Source organism: Nyctibius grandis, chromosome Z (assembly GCF_013368605.1).
Source record: "Nyctibius grandis isolate bNycGra1 chromosome Z, bNycGra1.pri, whole genome shotgun sequence".
Taxonomy (NCBI): Eukaryota; Metazoa; Chordata; class Aves; order Nyctibiiformes; family Nyctibiidae; genus Nyctibius; species Nyctibius grandis.
In genome coordinates this window covers 26,622,370-26,645,199 of record NC_090695.1, presented here as the reverse complement: position 1 = coordinate 26,645,199, position 22,830 = coordinate 26,622,370, and the positions used below count along the sequence as shown (strand labels likewise).

At 41.6% G+C, this 22,830-nt stretch overlaps 1 protein-coding gene across 1 annotated transcript in view; it reads left to right on the top strand.

Moving 5' to 3' along the window:
- Positions 1-22,830, top strand: part of ARHGEF28 (Rho guanine nucleotide exchange factor 28) — a 127,574-nt gene that overhangs the window by 22,012 nt on the left and 82,732 nt on the right. Inside the window, exons 3-6 of the mRNA XM_068422497.1 lie at positions 5,468-5,615; positions 7,518-7,811; positions 20,382-20,565; positions 21,851-22,031. Of these exons, the coding sequence (XP_068278598.1) occupies positions 5,468-5,615; positions 7,518-7,811; positions 20,382-20,565; positions 21,851-22,031 (807 nt within the window). The remainder of the gene's footprint in view (positions 1-5,467; positions 5,616-7,517; positions 7,812-20,381; positions 20,566-21,850; positions 22,032-22,830) is intronic.

The following is a 22,830-nucleotide window of genomic DNA, read 5'->3' as shown; positions in this document are numbered from 1 at the left end:
TCAAAGCTGCCCTGTATTCAGGCCACTTGGCCCATTTTCCAAACATGAGGCGCCTGTGTGACTTATCTAGTTTGGGTTTTGGTACCTAGAGGATAAATATTAAGCCTAAGTTGCTTCTATATTTAGAAATGCAGAAGAAATATGCCAGTTGGGATGTGTTTCCAGCTTCAGTGTCTGGAACAAGCTCAGAACAAACATCACCCTGTAGGAGCACAGTGTCCCCATCTCAGGTAGTGCATATATCATAATTTATTTCTGTTGTTTTTGCTCTTTTGTACTGATACGAGAATTAGGGCTTAATTACCTACTTTTAAATGCTGATAATGGTGCTTTTAGTCTCTTCGTGTTTTAGCGATAGGTCAGTGTCAGAGGTTTTTGGCAGACTTGAGAAGGTGCTTTGGTCGTGCCTTGCAGAATGGGGTGGGAAGCAGTGGAGAAGTGCTTTTCCCAGATGTGGTGAGAGTGATGCTGAACAAATGTTTTCTGTGAGTATGAATTTCTCATGGAAAACCTGGAAACGTGTTTCCCTGTTGTTTACCTACATTGTTTAATTGTTATAATAGTCTAGTGGATATATGTTTTAACTGGGAGCCTGGATTGAGCACTTGGGCTCTGCCATGAAGCAGCTCTGTTATGAAAGAGGTAGCATCTCCCAAAAAGCTCTGGGAAAGCCTTGTGAAGCAGAGGGGCATTGCCTTTGTGGAGAAATACCTTACTGAGTCTCATTGCAAGACCAGCCCACTTCCCTCCTTCCTGTGTGCCTTGCTAGGAAGGGAGGAGGAGGATGGAGCTGGAATTGCTCCCACTTCTGTTGCTCTCCGAGTTCATTTGTCTGCAGAGGAAAGATATGTTCAAGTAGGTCCTGCTGCAACCTGTTCCCTGGACTAGACTGCTCTTGCCTGAGGGAGCCAGGAAATGCCTCTGCAGGGAATGGGTCTAATAAGAAAGATATAAATTATCCCTCAGATTTAAGCTAATAAGCCATTTTCTTAAAGTGCTAATGTACAGCTCCTGAGTTTCTGCCTATGTGAGCTTATTTTGTGTGTGCAAAGAAGCTGACAGAGATCAACTTTGTACATGTTTTTGAAGCTCTGTTGCACTTTTCTAACACTGAGCTTTAATAATTGCTACAAAGAACAATCAAAGTAGAATAGAACAGAACAGAATAGCATAGAATAGACTATTTCAGTTGGAAGGGACCTACAACGATCATGTAGTCCAACTGCCTGACCACTTCAGGGCTGACCAAGAGTTAAACCGTGTTGTTAAAGGTATTGTCCAAATGCCTTTTAAACACTGACAGGCTTATATGTGACAGACCTATATGTGACAAATGCTGGGGTGTATCATCCTTGGGAGAAGTTTTTGGCCCAAAGCTCTTCAGTGTGTTGATTGAAGTTGTGGAAGAAATGTACAGTCATTGCTAGCAAGATTGGCAGCGCTCAATAAAACGGTGTCTTGCCTGTGTGCAGAGCAGATAGCATGGTGAAGTCAATGCCCTTGAGTGATCTGCATTTAAATGCAGCTAAAGGCAAGGTCATACATCCAAAAACAGAGTGTGAAGAACTCTGCAAAGAACTAAACAAGCTGGCAGACTTTTTCCTCATCTCTTCTTCCTCCTTCTCCACCCTGAAAGGCTGCATTTTGGTCTGGCTTGGGAGCTGGATGAATCCTTCTGCCTTTTCCAGCTGCAGAGTCTTGAGGAGGCTCACAATATGCATCACATTCTACAAGAATTTTTCTACCTGCGAATTTTCTAGAATGGACTACAGGTGATCTTTTTTTGAAGAAAAAAATTAATTAAATAGTTCTGGTAACAAAGTTGGCTTCACACAGAGGAAATGAACAGTGCTGTCTCACTGCAGCTTGCTTCACAGCTGTGCAAAGGAATGGGGAAGCGCTTTTGATGTGCGCATAGATGTATACAGGGACACTTCTCGAGGCAGCAGTAAAAGCATCTTCAGAGTTCAGTGGTATTTTTGTTTTCATGTGTGTAATGAACAAAACTCTGCCAGCAATGTTTGGAGGGAGGTACAAGTGGTCATAAGAGTGGGAAAGATGGGTGTGCCAAGTATAAACACATTTGTGCCAGCAGTGCAAATGAATTGTGGGTGCAGCTATCTCCATCAGAGTCACATCTGTTTGTGATATTGTCTAGCTGCATTACAGCATCTTTTTTTTTATCAGTGGATATATATATAAGAATGTAGGTTATATGTATGCTACATATGCAACATATTGTCTAATAATGATATTAACTGTACGATAACTATTAAAATCTAAAAAAAAGATTTTGCGAATGTAGGAAAGGAATTGATCAAACATAGTATAAGGTTCTTCTTTCTGGTTTCACTTTGTCCTATGAACTCCATTTCTTTAGCAGCATATAGATCCCTAATGCTTTTATTGGAAGTATTGCTTTATATTCAAACCTGGCATTAAATAAATGTAATTCTGTGCTAAGGGAAGACTGTGCCGAAGGAAGAGATGCTTAAATATTCAGGTTTAAATGTAGTATTAGATACATTTTGAACAGCCATGGCATTCCCTGTAGCACAAATAATTTTTTTTTTTCATGTATTTTCCAAAAGGTGGCTAGCATGTCTTACCTTATAAAGATCAAGCTTCTGTGGAGGTTGGTATTAAAGTGTCTCCGAAGTACAGTAAGCATGCCTTCCTAAACACAGGCTAAGACAGGCGCTGCCATGTGTAGATTTGAAGCCAGGGTGAAGTCTGTAGTTCAGAGGAGAGGATGAGGAGGGCAGAATGGCTGATGTGTGATGGAAGAGGAGTTGTCCTGTGAGAGGGCAAGCAGCAGCGCGGCTGGCATGGGGCATGGCTGCATGGGACACATTTTGTGCAAAGCAGTGGAGGGACAGACAGGAAGGGATGAAAATGTAGGGGTGAACTCCAGCAGTAGTAGGATGCAATTGTAAAAGATTTTCAGGTGGTGAGAAGGTGAGATGACATAACTGCATCAAGGGTATTTTGGAGAGGGGTATGTGAGAAGAAAAAAGATATTTTGGAGCTAGAGCAAAAGGCATTTGTGGTGGCCTTAACAGCAAACTGATGCATGTTTTAGTAGTGGCAGCAAGGAAGAAGATTATGGAATTCAGCAACCTGAAATGAGAACACCTGAAGACAAGATGGATGCAATGGCAAATGGGAAGTGCTGGAGATGATGATAGGAGCTTGTCCTTTGTGAAATAACTGTTTCTGATGCCAGATGTGGTAACCATCCAGCATCAAAAAAGGTGTAGCTTAATATTCCACTGTGAAAATTACTTTCTCTGTTATCTTTGATTCCTCTCTAGTTACATATACAGTTTAACCCTCTTTTTGGATCATGTGGGATTTTCCAAATGAATCATTTAATTGTTTGGCCAGATAAAAGCTAGCTGCCAATTTGCCTTCCTTCTGTAAGATCTTTGCTTAAATTACCAGCAGTTTCTTCTTCTGCAGGGTGGTAAGGAGCGGGTTATGAAAAACCTGGTTTTTATCATATACACGTGAGCTTTCTACTCCATCTTTTCTGCTCTTGCTTTTTTACTTCACCCGTTATAAGACAAAGGTTGTGAAATTCTCCCTCGTGCCTGCAGTGTGATCAGTTTAAGATGTTCCTCTGTCCTTACTTGAGTCTAAATTTAACATTTTTTAAAAAGGAGCAGTATAAGCCAATGGCTACAATTTGAGCTTGATTTCTTTTTTTCCAAGAGTAGGCTTATGAAATGAGAAATATTGCCTCAAAATATCTCCCTTGTTTCATGTAGTTAGTTTCTTTCATGCGAAGAAAACGTGAAAGCTGGCTGGCTATGTAGTCCTTCAGCCTTAGGGGTCCAGAGGGTATAAAGGTGATTCGAGAGCTGTGGCCACAAGTGCCTGTGTGGAAGAAATTCTGCTGTGTGCCTGTGCACCAGGCTGCTGTCAGCTAAGCACCCACTGAAGCAGTCTGTGGAGTGTCTTCAGGGACTTACCCTGTTCCTGTCCCCCCGAAAAAGCCATCCATAGTATTACTCAACAGACAAAAAGTACTATTCATGACTAACATAAAAAGGTTAAAAAAAAAAAGAAGGATGATCAATTAATAACAATAATTCATATTGTAGTATAATAATAATAATAATAACAATAATAAATTCTGGGTATAACAGTGCAAATCCCAAAGAGAAACAGGAGAAAGCACTTGGCAGTTATAATAACACTTCAGGCTACTAAAAAGAGGTACGTTACCAGTTTCTGGGGGTAACAGGCATGTTTACTCTCGATACTGGTCTCCTAATGTTGTTTACATCTATACTTGCAGGAACAATCCTATCTAAGGAACTTTTTGTGCCTGAAACTAGTGTTTGCCTCTTCAGAGGCAAAACAGACTCGCCTGTATTTAAGAGGAAAACAAATGCAGGATTTGCATTGTTATGAGTGACGAGAAAGATGTCCTTGGGGAAGGCAGGCGAAGATGTGATGTTGTGGAGGGCAGCGAGAGTCTCACTTCAGTAAAGCGTATGTTTGCCATATAATGAACGGGAGAAGGAGCCGGATGCTTGTCAGCACGGTCAGGGGCATAACTGCAGTTTTCAGCCACGGAAATTTCTGTGCTACCGTGTCGTGCTTTGGTGCAGGTTTTTACCAGATTTGTTTATGGAGATGGTGGAGTCAGTAACTGTTTTGAATGGAGGCAGGGCAGGCACAGTTTCGAAGTGTGAACTGCTGAGATGGTCTTCTGCAGTGTGTTTTCCAGAAAAAAGCATTTCTGCCAGATGTTGGGGCAATTCTGTCATATTTAGAACAACTGTGGCAGCCAAGGAGCATGGTGCAGCACACTGCCCTCCTCCTCGAGGAAATGGAACTTCATCTAAATTTCCTCCCTCAGACATGTCAGACATTTGTTATTGTTTGCTGCTTCTCAGATCCCTTTCCTGTTCTTTTTTGAAGCTATTGTATGACAGATTTTTCTTGGCTGGTTGCTTTCTATTTACTATAAAGAAACCCATGGGCAGCTATCTGGGAACTAATATTCCTTGAAACCAGCATAGTCAGTTGTAGAATTACATCAATGCTTTTGTTTTGTAAACTGAGTTTAAGATCATTTCAAGCACTTTTGAATTTTTAAATTTTTTTAACACAAAGCTTGCTTTTGTAAATAGCAAAATACTCAGGTTCACTGACTTGCTTATTCTGATGCATTTTAAATAAAGTCAGTTATAGTTGTGTGGGTCAGGATGAAAGGAATTAGTTGAAAGACATTATTTAAAAGGCAGTTTTTAAAATCACCTTTGCTTGTGCAGGCATAAAACCAGTGTTATTTTCTAAGTGGAAGTAGAAAACTGCAGATTTGTTGTTGGATCACAGCCTCTGTATAGTAGAGTTGAAAAGGTTATGATAAACTTGCATCTGAAGTATATATCAATGGGTTTGTTGGAGATGAGGAATTTACTGGATGATTCTGAAAGTGCTTTCATTTTTTCAGGGGCAGGTGACTATACACGCAAAATTTGACAAAGACATTTACCTCCCAGAGGATGCTGAGTTTTACTTTGTTTATGATGGAACCCTTAAGAGGCACATAATGTTTGCTGAGCGAGTTAGTGACAACGTTCTTCGGTCCATCGTTCCAGGTGAGTGTTAACTCCTGTTTACATTTTTCGTCTCTTTGCTATATCCCACCTCCATTTCAAAGCTGAGCACAACTGGACGATTTGGTATAACTCTGTTCTATGGCTCTGCAATGGAGGAAATGCAGGAACTGAATGATGGCCTTTAGGATCCAGGCTGAGTTTGACCGACCACGGGTGATCCTCCCTTTTTCGTAGCAAGTATCAGTGCATACCAGTGCAGTATCAGGCATAGACAGTGTTACTGGGCTTGCATAGTTGGGTATGCATTAAAATGCAGTCTTCAGGGATGGCATCATTTTTAATGTGAATTAATTTTATGCCACAACTGTTTGCCTCTGGGCACCCTAACACCTGCAAAAGTCATGTTTTTGTCTGAGCCTTCCCTGGGTGCAGCAGTCAGCCCAGCTTGCAAGGCCCTCGTTGTGGAGGTGTGCAGTGCTTGGAGCTCTGCTGGAGCTGTGCACAGTGCAGAGGTGTTGAAACCGTTCCAGGGGTGCCTTGCCGCAAACAGGGGATGTGTGTTGCCTCCCAGCCGGCTCTCTGCCTTGGTGTTGTCCCCCTCATGGATGTAACACAAACCCTGGTTGTCACCTTTATTGTGTGTTTTGTGGCCTTTTCCGTTGTGTGAGTAGGTGGCTATAGACAAGATGTACCTGTGCAGTAGGATCTCCTTGTTATTTTCTCTTGTTTTCTAAAGGGGATTTAGAGTCTGAAAATAACTGCTGAGTATAAAAAGGGAAAGTTTGCTGCCGTGACATGGTGGTTCCTTTGATCTTGTAAATGGTAAATGATTGTCATGGATTACAACTGGAGTAAATGCAATGCTAGGCTTATTCCAGGGTAGCAAGGTCTTTTTTTTAATATATATATATTTTTTAAGAGGCCTGAAATGACACTGTTAAATGATTGCTTCTGGGCTAGGAATAAAAACAGGAGGCTACAGGCAACACTTAATCCTCTGCCTGTTCCCAACAGAAGCCATGAACAGATGAAAATAAAAGTGTGAGGTTAAAATATAGCCCTGCTGATGTTAGTGTTGTTTCGTAGTGGCCAAATTAAACATAAGGAAACGCAGAGCACTCTAAAAACAACTACAGATGTGGTAAGTACATGCTTCCTTCTGCAGTTACTAGATTGCATATATACTTGTAGTTTTTCAGGGATATTTTGGAAAATTTAGGTTTGTATCCATAGTACGTCATGATTAGCTCTCCAGTGAGAGGTACAGCGTGCACCTCGTCGAGCTGTATGACCTCCACCCTCACTTAGATGGCAGCGGAGGAGGAATACATGAGGTGCTTAAGATGTTTGAGAGGCAAACTCCCTTGGACTTCAGGGGTCCCAGCTGTAAGCTAGAGAGTCGATACAGCATTTAATCAAGTCTGCCCAAAGCATGAAGCATGCATTAGTTAAAAGCTCCTGGGTTTTGGCCTACATGGAGACACTAGGTAGGGACAAAATGGATGTTAATAAATAGATATATTACTCAGAGTTTGTGTTGCAGGCCACTCTGCCACTTTTTTCATGAGCGTCTCATTTTTCTTAATTCTTATCCAAGAATCTTCAGGCTTTTTGATTTGTGGGATTTTATCTTGATGTGATTACTACTTCTTTCCATTGTGGTTAATGAACCTTCACCTAGAAAGACTGGTTCTGGAATTAATTATGTCAGTATAATTGGGAGGACTGGCAGTCCACGGTCTAGTCGAATCCAAGTTCATCACCAGAAATGGGTGGTGGATGCCTGCAACAAATAGATATAATTAGAGAGAAGAATAAAATAATTCTGGATGAGTAGTCGCAGCTGTTTGAGGTAGGTGTGGGGGGGTGGGGAATGAGGAAAAACTAATGTATTTTCTGAACCTAGGTAATGTTACTGATTAAGTTACATTATAATTACAGGCCATGGATGCCAAGAAGCAGTTTGTGTCTCTGTGTTAATGTACACAAGGGGATACTCACCTGTGGTCCTCGGCAGCTGTCCTGTCACTTACAGAGAGAATCTGTCTTGCAAGTTGTCTCGCTTTCTGTTCGATCATGCAGAATGTGTCACTGCCGCTAGTCACAAGATGTTGCTGGATAAGTTCGGGCTAAGGGTAAAAGATCTGCAGTCCCTGGATAATGCTTTGATGGTGGCTGTTGCTCATGAAGAATTGCCATCAACCTGGAACATCCTTGGAAGCTGCTCAGAAGGTGGTAAGGTTTTATTTTAAGTTAGAAAGTTTTAACAATGGTTTGGCGCACCGTTCAGAGCAGAGTATCTCACTGTTTTATCCCAGGTTCTCAACTCTTGTGCTTTATTTTGTGGTTAAGATGAAAAATTGTTCAAGTATGAGAGGGGTAATCAGAGAGTTGGTTTGTACCCAGAGGTTTACAAAGGATAATAATGGTTATTGTAACTCAGTCTCTCCAGAAGCTTTTTGTGCCTTGACTCACTGTGAATGCAGTTCTTTTTTTTTATAAATAGACTCTGCCTTTGCAAGATTAAAGAGCTGTCTGTTTAAAAAAAAGCAATAATTGTAGCAGTCAAGTATTGCTGCCATGATTCCAACCAACTGAAATATTCTAATTACACAGACAAAAAGGAGACGGTCATAAAACAGAAGAATGTGTTACTGTAGGCATTTTAATGTACAGAGTAGACATAATTTTTATCACAGTTCTGTGTGTTTATGCTTTATTTATGACTGTGATCATTCTTTGGGGAGAATATCCTTAAACACGTTTTGTGGCTTTTTTTTATTGTGGAGGAAGTGGGATGAAAATATACATGAAACTTTACATTAGGGTATGCTGTTGAAAAATTTTGTAACAAAATCAGGTGAAATTTTCCTGGTTTCAGGTTTCATTGCAAGTAGAAAACTGTAGTTAGGTTTTGCTGAAGAGTATAATTTTTTTTGCAGATCCAGCTGATTTATAGCTGAGATTGGAAACAGTGCTAAACTTGATGGCTTCACATGTTTTTCGTTGAAAATTTGGTACTTTTGGCTGTTTTCCTTTTAGTACTTTAAATTGCTAAAAATTGGAGGACAGGCAGTTTTCATATGGGCCAAACTAAAAGAGAGATTCATGGAAGCTTTTGGCAAGTAAAAACACAGCACTTCAGCCCATTTCTTTGGGTGAGTGCTTTTTTTCTGTCTTAAATCTTTCCAGTTCTTAATGACAGCTTGAAATCTGCTACTGCCTTCCTCAGGAGAAGGATGGTTTTTGTCTGTCTATTGTAAACAGCTCTTTCAAGAGATGTAAAAACAAATACCAAGTCTCATTCAAATATTGGCTAGACAGGAGAGGAAAAAAAACCCAACACATTACTTGTTTCATTTTGATGTGTAGTAAATATTTGTTCACATTACTCAGCTTACTCACATTACTCAATTGTTGGATCTTAGCAATGAAGACCTTGACTCAAAGCCTGCAGAAATCAGTTGTAGTTGTGTTCACAGGCTTGGCTAAGCTTTTCATCAAAACCAGTTGAAGCCCAGCCCAGAAGCATAAGCAGGATACCAGTGATACTGAGAGATGCTCGGGCAAAGCCAGCTGGGTACCTGCTTGCTTGAAACATGGGGAAGTTTGTGCTGGGTGTGTTGTGGGTCTGGAGGGTTGAAGATCAGCTCAGTTGGTACCAGACTAAGCTCTGCTAGTGCAGCTGCTATCCAAATAGCAAAATTCATTAATTTTTAGTTATGCTAATTGCTGATTATCAGGGGTACTGCAACATTTATATGGAAAAGAGTATGTTGCCCTCATGAGACTTTTATAGGACTTGTATTTTTTTGTTTCTATGTCTTTTTCATACTATGTTCACTTTTCAGATTTAAATACTATACATAAACAAAATTTGCATACAGTGGAAAAGCAGGGATGTGTGCTCCAGTCACTATACAAAGTCTCTGTGAACGTTTGAAATGTTAGACGAGCACGTTTTGAGCATGCTGCATTAGTGGTTGCTTCATGGGCATGGCTGCAGTGAAGCGGTGACATCTCCCTTTGTACCCTAGTCATTGCTCTTAAATGAAGCCGGGATCTTTCCCCTTGTTTCTGAATAAAACAAAAACTGATCCAAATTCCTGGGGCCTGGTAGCGATGCTCATGCACAGCGAGGAGCTCTCAGTGCAGTCCTGCCTGGGCAGTGCTTACTGGGCACCCTTGTTAAGGGGGGAGGGCTCCTAAAAGCTTTCTGGACAGCTTCTCCTTCAGCGCAAGGGAGGTCAGTCATTCCCTTTGTCTTTCTCTGAGGTCCAGAGTTGGGCTGGGCCTGGCATCTATTTTGGTACTCTCTGAGCAGTTTGTATAATTTTTCTTTGGCTCCTGTATCCTTTCTCTCTCCTTTCTGAAAGTACAGTTTTGATTCTTCTTACAGCCGTATTCTCCTTTCACTTAACTCTGAGAAGCACTGACTCATGTTGCTTCCTTGTGCTGTCCCCATCACTGTGTTTTTGTCCCCAAAGCCAAGAGGCCAAGCACAACTGGGGTTGCATGTGGCTGAGGGAGCCCTGTGCGTGCAGGGGAAGGGAGGGAGAAGGGGATGGACTGGGGCAGGAGGGCTTCAGATCTCAGCTCAGGTGAGAAAAGGAGGAGAAGGTTCTTCATATTCCACCATGAGGTGATCAAGGGTTGTCCCAGCACTCCATTTCTTCCCCATGCTTCAAAAGATCAAAATGGATGAGAAACAGGGGATTTATGAGGATTTAGAAAGATGATGAGACCTTCTTTCCCTGCCTACTGTCCCGGCAACTCCTTGTCCCAAAGGTCTGATGGTGTCTTGACCCTTGACAATGTCAGGATGTTCTTTTTAGTATCGGTGTTGTGAAAGATATGGGTGCTATCATCCATCACTGGTTAGGATCTCATGCTTGTGAGATTCTGTCAGTTTTCAGAGCTGCTGGGCTATTTTTATTGGAAAAAAATGACTTTTGAGTGACACATTGCTGGAGAAAATTATTGCACCATCTGGTGTTTTTGGACCTCATTCATTTTTATGAGGATTTAGAGACATATGGGTTGATGGAAAGACAGAAGAATAATTTATTCATAGGAGTTTTGGTATTCGGAAAAAGTGTTTGTATTCCCTTTATAAGGTATCAAAAGGATTGGACGAAGACAGAGCCTGGATTGTCTAGGGAGCATTGCAAATAATTCAGGAATTTAGTGCAGTTGCACAGGTCAGGACTTGTTAGCCACATTATTTAAAGTTCAACAAAAGAAACAAGAAAGCGCCAACCTTTCAGTAATCCTCACTTGTAATAAGTGCCGGCGTGACAGCCATGTCAGGAGCTGCTCACTCACACAGACTGGTCAGTGGTTGAGATCACCTGGCCCACAAGCAGTTTGCTGCTAGAGGAAACTGGGGACCCAACAGAGTTGCTATGCTTAGACATTTATTTGTTGGTGGGTTTGAAGAATGGGGAAGGAGGGCTGGGGAGGAGGGAAAAGGAGAAGCTGATTTTCTTGATTGCACTTTCATAAAGGATATTTTCCTTCTGAAAATTGGATTATTCAATTTATGGAGATAGTCAGTATTAAATATTGAGACAACTTGTTAGAGATGCTCAAAAAAAAAAGAGAATCTTCCCACAGTTTTCCAGTTTACCAAAAGAAAAAAGGAAGATGGAGTGGTTTAACCTGGATGAGAAGAATGCTTCCAAGTACACTTTCCTCTCTTAGAGACATCAGGTTAGGGCAGTCTTTCAGGACTGGCAGCCCCCAAGGACCATCAGACATAGGTTCAACATCTTCACTGCAACTTTTTTACTCAGGCTAACGTCCCTTGGCTGTTGGAGGAGGAGTGGGGGAGCACAGGAGTGTGGACCCTGCAAGGAGTCCGCCTTAATTACAGGAGGCTAAGGGCATCTCAGTTTCTGGTTGTTTTAAGGGCATTGCTGGGAGGGTGAGTTCAGGTTGTCTGGGTGATTTAACTGTGCTGGTAATCAAAGAAGAAGGTTGCTGCCAGCTTTGCCACTATGCACAGTTATTTTCAAGAGGAAGAGCGCTCTTTTATGTTTAAGGCTATTAGTAGAAGCAATAAAATTACAGCCTGAATTATGAAAATTAATTGTGGATCACAGGGAAGGGAACAGTGTCTCAAGGGAATCGTTTAATTCCCTTTCATGAAGAAGGAGAATTTCTGTTTTATTTCATAAATGCTTCGTAATTGTTTTCTAGGAATAGGTCTTGTGGAGTGAACTAAAGTACCCAGCCTTGCTGCTTTGTAGTCTGCCTTTGGGGAACACTCTTCCGTTTTCTGTGGCATTTTTTCTTATTGCCCTCTCCCTGCTCTTTTTTTTTGTAAATCCTGTTACTATTTCCACTTGGTGTTAAACACATTCCTGTTAAGCTGCACCAGTTCAAACCTGGCTAATGAATGTCGTATTTTTGATCTAAATTAAAGAAAATTCTGTCTATGTCTTTTTCTCAGTTGGAATTTTAGATTTATTTTTTCCTGTAGAAGGAAAGGGAGAGAGGGGCAAAGTACCTGTCCTCCTTCATGGAATTAGGAAGACAATGGGAACAGCGGATGAATATTTCTAGGTGTGATGAGATTTGTGGGGAGAGGTAATATTTTTTTGGTCACACAGTTTAGAGGTTAGAGAAACAGACAAATCTTTGGCCCTGTAGGAGCTTGCCCCTTTGGAAAATGCGCAGGGCAGAGGGAGGAGGATGCTAGCCTGGGCATCAGGAAGTAGAGGAGTGTCTTCCAGTGCCTGCTGCTGACCAAGAAACCTGTGGCATGAGGCAAGATATTGGCAAGCATGCTTCAACCTGCAGGTCCCCAGTGAGTGTATGATCCTCATGTCCTGGTCAGTGGCAATAATAGCAGAGAGGAGATGTTTGAGATCTCCCTGGCCATGAAGAGGCTTTTTGGGAAAAACCCTGAGCACTTGGAGATGGTGATGTGCAGAGTGACAGTAGAGCAAGTACTGTAAGAGATTCAAGAGCTTAAGTTTCCTATTTAAGGCAATATATAAGTAGTGGGGATCAGGAGCCTGCTCTGCTGCTGGAGAGACCAGGTCCGAAGATCTGGTCTGACCTGGACCCCAGCCTTGGGTCAGTACTGGGCTGGAGGGCCCTTCTCTGCTCTTGGCAGTGTCCCCTCCTGGTGTTGAGCACTCTGGTGGCACTCAATAAACAAGTGTCTTAAACCAAACGGCTCGAGGGAGTGTTTAGCTGCAGTACAAAAGAATGAGGAATATTCTTTTGCTAACAGAAACCATCTCCTGTAGTGTTTTGCATCTTTGTTGGGGTCACCCAAGCAGTAAAGTCAGCTGCAACTCCACCTGATGGTGTAGGTGGTGGCACCCTGCACAGCCTTTACAACATGGGGCAGGTGGATGGAAGCCTTCTCTAACTCTCCTACTGCTAAAGCTGCTGGGGCAAGGCTCCTTGCAGTCCACCTTTGGGATGCAGCTTAACCTTCCCCCATGTCCCTCCTTTTCTTCTGCAGCATTGATGTCAGCCTCCAGGTATTAGTTGATAAAGGTATGATGAATAGGGTAACTAATTAAAGAAAAGGGGGTGTTCCAGGTATTCAGTAAGTGGAAAGGGGAGATGTCACCGCAGCCCTGCCCTCAGATGGGCTGTCACGTACCTGACTTCGTGCATAGCAGCCGCTGTCTACTCATAAAACTACTTGTGTGTGTTTTTGCAGCAGCGGGGTGTGCTGAAGATGGCTTTATAAACAATCTCATACCTAACGGAAAAATGAGAAAATGAACAGTAATGCATAAAAGTACAAAGCCAGGAAAATCTGGAATTTGTCAGCCAGTTTTGATGTCTCCCCCTGCTTTTCAAGTCACGAGTCTTGAGGTTTTTAGTCTCCTTCCAGGAAATGAATGAGATTCGTAGCTCAGAAAGGGCTTAGTCATTTCTGTCAGAGAGGAATATTTGTTTTTAGTTTATTGTTTTGGACAGAGGAAGGGATTCAGGTGCAAGGAAGAACAAAAGGATTTATTTAATGTTTAAAACAGACTGTGTTTGGCTCAGCTCTGTGTAACTCAAAGAGTGTTTTGGCTGGAGAATGGGGATGCGACACAAAAACAAGGTCCTGATGTTACCAGAAAATAGTTACCAAGAAAACTCTCCAAACCAAATGATAGTTTAGAAAGCCGACATTGGTTTATTGCAGCGCTGGGTGCATGGGGGATCTCTCCTCCTAGCATGCACACCTAGGAACAAAAGCTTGCTCCTTATATACATTACAGAAAAGTGAATATTCATATAATTCCAAGAAAAGCCCACCTATTCCAAGAAACTTATGCATATGCTAATACATTATGTAATTGTCTTTGCGCATGCGTACTAAATTCGGGAAGGGGTCTTGGGTGGTCTCTGCGGGTCTCTGGTAGCCGCAATCCCCCCTAATTGTGCTTCTGCGCAAGCGTGGTCGAGGCCTTCTTGTTTACGAGTGCAGGTGGCCTCAAGGAGAAGATACTGTTCTGGTTCTCACTGGACTTATCTCTCCTCTGGCGCCAGAGTTTGTGAATCAAGTTAATTTAGACATCACAAAGTTGTTTTTCACAGTCCTGTTTGTCTTTGACCCTTCTTTCTAATTAGCAAGGAATTTAACAGAGACCTTGATTTTCTAAGACTAAGCGCAAGCAAGAATCATTGACAACTATAAATAACACTGTTGTCAGTCCCCTCAGCAGACTCTATCTACAAAACATGCAGTTTGCTTCAGAACATACTGTTATTCTCTGTTATTCTAGCTAAAAAGAAAGTTACTGACAGGAAAGTTGATTGTGTATAAAGGTAACACAGAGCAGGCCTTTTAGAGCCTACTCTGAGGCCTACTCTTGATAAACTGTTGCTAAACAGTCTGGTGTCACTGATAGTGCATATCTTTTACAGCACCACCTGCCTTGCAGTAGCTGACCCTGTATGAGTCAGCCAGCAGTGAGCCTTTCAAATCTTAGGAACTGTCGATTTTGTATCTTGATGGAAAATGGTATTTTGTACCATTTAATTAATATGTTGAAGATTTGTGTTTTCATTTTTTCCTTATTTTCCACCTGTCTGCCACTGAATGCACTTGAATTAATTAAGTTGTTTTTTCATAACATGTTTTTTTTCTATTTCTTGATGGTTTTCTTTTTGTCGTAGAGGTTTTTTTTGTTTGGTTCCTGCCCCGCCCCCCCCCCCCCCCCCCCCCCCCTCCCCTATTTTGCCACATTTGATATCTTCCTCAAGGGAAGGGGAAAAGAAAGTGAAAAGTGTGGGAAAATGCCATTTGTTCTGTCACAGTGAGGAGCTATAAGAGGAGCGGTGAAAGAGGAGAACTGAAACTGGAAATTGTTCCTAAGAGAAAAAATGCTAAAACCCAGTTGTTTCAGAACTTTACTTTTTTTTTTTTTAGTGCACATCTTTTCTTTTTAGGCAGGACTATTTAAAAAGCTTATTATCAGTCATCATGTCATTTTTGTTTTTTTTGCTTTGATATTGCTGGTCCTGGAATAGAACCATGGCAGAATTTGGATGGAAGGGGTCCCTGGAGGTGGCCTGGTCCTAACCTCCACTTGGAGCAGGGCTAGCTTCAAAGTTGGATCAGGTTGCTGAGGGTCCAGTTTTGAGCACCTCCAAGGGATGAACAGTTTGTAACCTCCCTGGGTGACCTGTCTCAGTGTTAGACCATCCTCGTGGTGAAAAATGCTTTCCTTGTATTGAAAGAACATATTTACTTTTTCATTTATCCTTCCGACTTTACAATTTGTATTTCAGAATTTAATGTCATGAAGCTATTAGTAATTGCTTTATGTCACCAGGTTCTGCTCACTCCTGGGAAAGCCAGGTGGGAGTAGTAAGAGGAGAGTAGCCCAGCAAATGCATAGTCTATAGAGGTGAAGGATGGGGAGGAATGTGAGTGCTGTTTCTAAGTGCATCAGGGGTGAAAACAGCTAGTGGAGCTGCTGGCTGGTTCTGCTACCATGTGCATTCAAGCTAGCCATGAACAAATTTAGCTTAAGGTTAGATGAAGGTTGCTAGGTTGGGCAGATAAAAATTAGTTACTAGAATATTTGTGGTGAGATAATAGAAGTTATTATTGTAGATGGTGTTTTAAGACCACAAAGATTAATTACTGTTCATTAGTTATTTTTAAAAGTAAGTTCTGTTCTAGCATACTTATTCATACTGCATTGTTTTTAAGATTTGTCTGCCATCAGAATAACTTCATTTGCCTCAATGTTGGAGCAGAGAGAAGGCTACCCCTCATTAGGGAAAGCTTCCTAAGGGCTCCCTTTTTGCTGAGCGGGATAGTCTAATCTTATCTTGCCCAGAGCAAGTTTATCTGGCTTTTTTACGGTGTTACAATGTACACTGAAACCCAGTGGCCCCAGGCCAAAGTTTTAATCACAGGATGGAGTTTAGAGTAAAGTTTGCCTTTTTGTTTCTGTGTTTTTAATGTGAGGGTTGGGGTGTGGTTAGTATCTAATCAGATGCTTAGTATGCCTACTACTGGTTGATATATTTGCATTTGTTTTAATTAGATGGACTTACGTGCTGTCTGCTTATTAACGCTATATATATAAACAATAATCTAGTTGGAAGCATCCAAAGAATCCACTTTGATGTCTGAAGTGAAACTTTAGCAGAATTTAAGCACTCCAGACGAAGGAGCAGTTCTGGAAGCTCATTTTTTAGTGAGCATTTTAACCATTTTTTAGTGAGCATATACATATACATATTTATATGTATACATATAAACACACCAGACAAGGGAGTGCTGGTGCCTGGCGTCCAGTGGTGCTCTGTTGGGGTCCAGACTGGTGGCACAGCCTTGAGTCCTGAAGAGACTCTCTGAAGTACAGAAATAGCTGGGGCCAGTGCGAAGCACAGGTGATGTTATCAGTCTCTATTCAGAAACATAGCTAGGGAAAGGGAAGATAGTGGCACACATTTTCGTACTGTGTTTGAATGGTTAGGACATTCTCCAGGCAAGTGAGACACCTGGGCTCCCAGCATTGTTTTTCACATCTGATGACATTATAAGGAGAAATGCATCCATGTCCAAATAGCAGAGACTTCTCCCAGCTGATTGTTGCATTGTAGTCAGTCTGCTGCTTTCTTGGTCTTCTGACCCACGTATCTTGGATTTCCTTCTGCAGCACGACCCATTTTCCCGTGACCCATTTTCATTTACTCCGCAGTGGAGGGGACAGGGCGTGCTCCCATCAGATGAGAGATGAGAGGAAGCTTGAAGATATGTGTGGGTTCAAATCCCATCTGACTGAGGAGGAATTTGAACTGAGGTCTTCCATTTTTGAAGTGGCACATCAGCAACTGTCTCTGGATGGGTTTTGGGAAGACTGAGCCCTGCTTATTTCAATGTTCCTCCATAGAAGAAGGTCTCAGATCCAGGCAGACCAAGCTTGTTTGATGAGTAATGCTTGGTTGGGCTTTGAAGCTGTGAGTTGGAGTCAGATCCTCATGCCTCTGTTTCCCCTGTGGGCTGACTTAGGCCAGCCATTCACTCACTGCGTGCGTTTTGCTCTGGTGAGAGCCCACCTGGAGTACTGCGTTCAGCTCTGGGGCCCCCAGCACAAGAAAGACATGGACCTGTTGGAGCGAGTCCAGAGGAGGGCCGCAAAAATTATCAGAGGGGTGGAGAACCTCTCCTATGAGCCTGGTAAAGAAAAGGCTCTGGGGAGACCTTATTGCAGCCTTTCAATATATAAAGTGGGCTTATAAGAAGGGCAAAGAAAGACTTTTTACCAGGGCCTGTAGCAACAGAACAAGGAGCAATGGTTTTAAACTGAAAGAGGGTATATTTAGATTGGATATCAGGAAGAAATTTTTTATGATGAAGGTGGTGTGACACTGGAACAGGTTACCCAGAGAAGTTGTGGATGTCCTAGTACTGGAATTGTTCAAGGTCAGGTTGGACAGGGCTTTGAGCAAGCTGATCTAGTGAAAGATGTCTCTGCCCATGGCAGAGGGGTTGGAACTAGATGATCTTTAAAGGTCCCCTCCAACCCAAGCCATTCTATGCTTCTGTGTCACTGTTTAGCAAAGCAGTTCTGCAAATGCTTTAGTTGGATTCAGTGGACTTAAAGGTTGCATGTACTTGAAAACTTTGAAAGATATATGCCATCTCGCTTAATAGATACATAAACACTGTAATTCATACCATTAATGATTAATGTTGGATACTAAAATGCAGCAATGATCATTATCTTCAAAGGCTGAAATTAGAAATATTTTGCTGACCTTTGAGGAAAAATCCCCATAGTTCACTACTTTCCTCTGTGACCTAGGATCCTGCAGCAGGTCCTGTGTCCAGCTGGACACATTTTTACCTGAATCTGAAATGGGGAGACCAAGAAACAATTTTATTGCCTAAAACCTGTGGAGAAAATAAGTGTTGCATGGGCAAGCTAATGCACCAGATCATGTATTGGCTAGCCACAAGTAAGGGGGAAGTTTGAAGACGAATTTTTTAAAAAATAATGACCTGTGACATTTTATATGTGTGTTCTAGAAATACTTGTGTGTTCTAGAAATACTTAGGTACATATCGTGTATATGTTTAGTGATATTCTGGTTTAAAGAGTCCCCCCTACATCTTATTAATGTATCTGCTTCTGTTAAAACTGCAATGAAATGAAGATTTCAGGTGCTACATGCAGGTTTGCTGGCTGTTATAGTGCTAGAGTCTGTGTCCTGAAGCTCCCTTTTACTCTGATGTCTGGAATTTATTTCATTTGTTGAAGGAAGCTTGACCTGGTTTTCTGGGATTTGACTGTCTGAAAGTGTTGATTCCATTTGAAACGGAAAGGGAAGAAGTCTGGACGGGTTGCGACCAAATATTCAGAGCAAAAACTGATCACCAGTGGAGATCCCATGGTGATTTTCCCTGTGGAGCAGTAGAGCAAGTTCCTTAGGTTCCTTGCCATTCTGGCTTTATGACATGGGGAGATACAGGCTTTTCTTAATATTATAACACTTCAAGTTCCTCATTTTCAAAGGAGGTTAATGATTTTGGCCCCCAGCTCTGAGAGGACATTCCAAAAGGTCCAGCTTTGCAGAAGGCAACTATCCTGTTAAGATGTCTGGAGAGGATGTACGCAGCTGAGACATGACAGCAGCCTTCAATTATGTAAAAGGAAGCTGTGAAGGGAAAAGAATGAAGTGTTTTTCATGCCCGTTTTCGACAGGACAAGCAGCAGCAGGCTTATACTGAGAAGGTGTGAGCTTGGTTAGGCACTTAAAATCTTTATAACTGTGAGGGTGAAATTATCCCTTGTGTAGCTTGCCTACAGAGGTTATGAAAACTTCTCGTAGTTGGAAGGTTTTTAAAACAGATGAGACATCTGTCAGGGGCGATTTAGGTTGGGCCGATCCTGCCTTAAGGCAAGGATTGGACTAAAGACCTCTTAAGGGCTCTTCAAGGGTTCTATAAAATAAATATTCCTGACACTTTCTGAGGGAGTACTTAAACTGAATAGAGTTAGCCATGAGCCACTATTTGCGTGTAACTACATAATACCTTTGCTCGATGCATAAGTGTTTCTGAAAAATATTAGCTTTTTGGCTACATAACTACTCTCTCTGCTAGGGGATTGCTTTCCATCAGACAGTCTTATCTTACAAGTGCTGATACAGGGAGGAAATTTGACAGCAAGTTGCTGTTGACTTTAACTGTATTATTTACACAAATGTGTGCACATACCTACATATGCTTCAGGAGCTTCATCTTTCCTTTGCCACTGGAGTGTGTAATTTTCAGTAATGCATTCTGAACTGCTTGGGTAACAGGAAAGGCAAAATCTGTTGAATCAGGATGATAAATTTCAGTGGAGTTTCATAAATCACTGGAAACCTAATAGATTTTGGCCAGTTGTTCTGTGAGCTGTAGAGTAACTGCCCTTAAACACTTGACATTTCTGAAAGTATCCTTATATTTAACTTCTTACCAAAATAACACTGTTAAGGAACAGGTTGAGTGGTGCTTGAGCTTCCTTTTATTTGTTGCCTTTAAATTGCAGAGGCTTTGTGTTTGATAATGTAGGTAAACAGATAAAACCTCCTTTGAATAAAGGCCAGGGAAGGGCTAGAGTGGAGAATCAGCACCTAGTGACTAACTAATCCTTGTGTACTCTTTTATTTTAAGCTTTATCCCGTTGAGCTTGATGATTATGTGCTAAAAAGTGGAGAGGAAGTATTGGCAGGTGAGGTCACCTTTCTGAAAAGAGAGACTCAAGAATTATCCTGTATATTTTACCCACATGTGTGTTAGCTTATGGCTCGCTGTGCTGCTAAGAATCTCTTACCATGCTTAATAAGCAGCCTGCCTTGAAAAATCACACCCTTTTTTTGTCTTTGTGGGTTTATTTTTTTGAAATTTAGGTGCTTGGCCATGCTGCCAGATGTTTTGTGTTGCTGAGGCAATGCAAAACAGCTGGAAAATTGCCTCTTAACTATCTTCTGCAGTATATTGGGGCATCTGTTATGCTGAGTGCTACGCTATATGCAAAGAAAGAGAGAAATACTGAGATTATGTAATCCAAACTGTTTTCTTTGACTACTGAAATTAGATGATATTTGGATATCTTAGTTTAGCTTCACAGATGCAAATAAGTATCTAACCCTGTTGATTTCAGTGAAAGATGGATTCTGCCAAAGTACTTTTGTAGGTCTGAACCTACCTTTGTAGGTCTGAACCTGAGCTATGATATGTCTGCAGATGATAACAAGTTTCTTTTGATGCTTCCTAGCAAATAAAACGCTGGGCTTTGTTACTGATGATTTTGTTTGTTTGCTGTGTTTTTTCAGAGCCTAAACATAAAGAAACTCTTCTCCACCTTGTGATGAAATTGGGCTTGGTTAAGCTTTCCCAGTTCTTAGCAGCGCAGCCTGGAGGGTCATCAGCATTAGCATTACCTAATGAGGATGGAGCAACACCACTAGATTTGGCTTTACAAAATGGGCACTCCAAACTTGTTGAAGTCTTCACAAAGTGAGTATAACAGTTTGGTGCTTCCTCTGAAAAACTCCTATCAGTTAAGGGATGTGGGAAGTACTGTTGTTTTTCTCAAAAGAATTGCCTATTTTGTGTTGCTTTCTGTTGCTTTTTGCCACTATTACCTTTTTAAGTGGTAAACTTGTATTTACAGTTAAAGGAAGTTTATGATTTGCATCCTTCATTACATTTGCAAGTCAATTAATAGTCAATTAAGTGACAGAGGACCAGGTGCACAATCAGGTACCTCTCCCAGCACTATCACAGCTGAATTCTGACACATTACCATCAGGTAAAGACATCCCTTAAAATATATTTAGAGAAATATTTAGATATAAACAGAACCATAGGACCTGACGTTCACAAAACCTCAGCAGATTTTGTGACCTCTGTAAAGCTCAGGTTTGTATGAATAAGGGAGAGTCAGCAGCAAATCCAGTGCTGCAGCTATGACCCTATTTTGCTGAAGAGCTGCCACGCTGACAAATGCCTTAAAGGAAAAGTCTTTTCTGGCATGTTTCAGCTGTCTGGATTTTCCTTTGTACGGACCTGAGGAGCTGCATGGTATATGTGTGTGTGTGTGTATGTGTCTTGGGGTACCAGATGTTCCGCATCAGACACCCCTTCTCACTGTTGGCTTTTCTTTGCAAATAGAAATATGCAAGAATTAGGTTACATTTTTATTTTGGTATGTGGCTGCTTTGGTTCTGCCTCCATGAAGTGTATAGTTTATGTGAGATTTATCTGTACTTTGGAAAAAGAAAAACCTTACAGCACTGGTGCATTATGTTATAACTGTCTCATTTGTTTCTGACGTCCAAACAATGCTGTATTCCCTTGAGATACTTTCTGTTTTTCACTGTCGTGGTATAACAAACCTGCTAGCTGCCAGTCATGTCCTACTGCTATATATGGCAACATTAACAGGAAAAGGGACTGTGGCTAATTTACAGCAATGAGGAGACGTAGGTATTGTCATGGCTTAGTCTTTCTGGCTTATTTTACTGATGAGTAACCATCTAGAGCTGACATTGTTTTTTCCCTGCCAGTGGCTAGAAGTAGCTGCATGTTCTTAGGCCTGAATGGAGTAATTGGTAAGTATTCGTTTGCCCAGCTGTGTTTTCGATGGATGTTTCAGATTTTCTGCCTGCGTTTTTTGCAGCGGGTGTGCTGGGATCCCGACAGGCCATGCCGAAGGCGAGCAGAAAGCTTGCTGTGGCTGTGCTTTTGTTCTACCTGTGCGCGGAGCATCTACTTTGGTTTAAAGTCCGTGTTGCTCCAGTTTCCAGGACAGTCGTCCGCTTGACATTTCAAGAGTGGAGATCAGCGAGGGTGTTTGCGTGCAGTTTGTTCATTCATCAGGAGCTCTGACGCTGACATTTAGCCACACCGCACAGCACTTGCTGGAGTCAGACATTAAGCTCTTCAGAAAATACTTCTGGGACAAACCTCTTCTTTACCAGGTAGGTACCTATCCAGCTCAGGGCATTTTCACAGATTTACTTCAATAATTTCCAGCTATAGACTCTTCAGGCTGGATTTGTTTTTCTTGAGTAGCCTTTTAGTTTAAGCTGCCTATGTTAGTAATGGCCAGCATAATTGCAGGATTACTGTTGTGGGCTTCTACTTTGTGTAAGTGTAGCACATTGTACATGTGAAGCTGGAGGGTGAGAGATGTTGAGAACTTTATTGAAGCCTCCTTTACCTCCTGAGTTGTTTTTGAATCATTGTGAGCTCTACAGTGAATATCTTTCCCTGAAATCTCTGTGTCTTTAATTGCATTGCCATTGTATTTACGTTGGTACTTTGAAATATTTAATTTAGTTCCATTCTTTTGTTTAGTAGCCTGGGAGCCTTTATCAGGAGCCAGCCCCAGTCTATTATTTACAGCATAAGCACAAAGTACAGACTTCCTCTGTAGAGCTTAGTTATAGTGTAGTAGGTCTTATTTTACTGTAAGGTGTCTGGAGCACTGCTGTGATATTCTTCAGGACATCTCAATTTCAGTCAAGTGAGGAGAACACTTGAAAGCACGAGTTCTTTAATAGCAATGCAGGTGCTCACTTATGTTTTTAGACTGAGACTGCATGACTATATAAAACTAGTGAACGAAAACCACACTAAAAATAGGCTTTTCTCTTTTTCTGGTCTTAAAATTCAGCTTTTCTCATGCTTTACTTAAGGTTTCCTTACTTTTGTGCTGATTTTCCTTGATTTATCTTTATTGCATTCTGCATAGTTTTTTTAACTTAGAATGTGAGC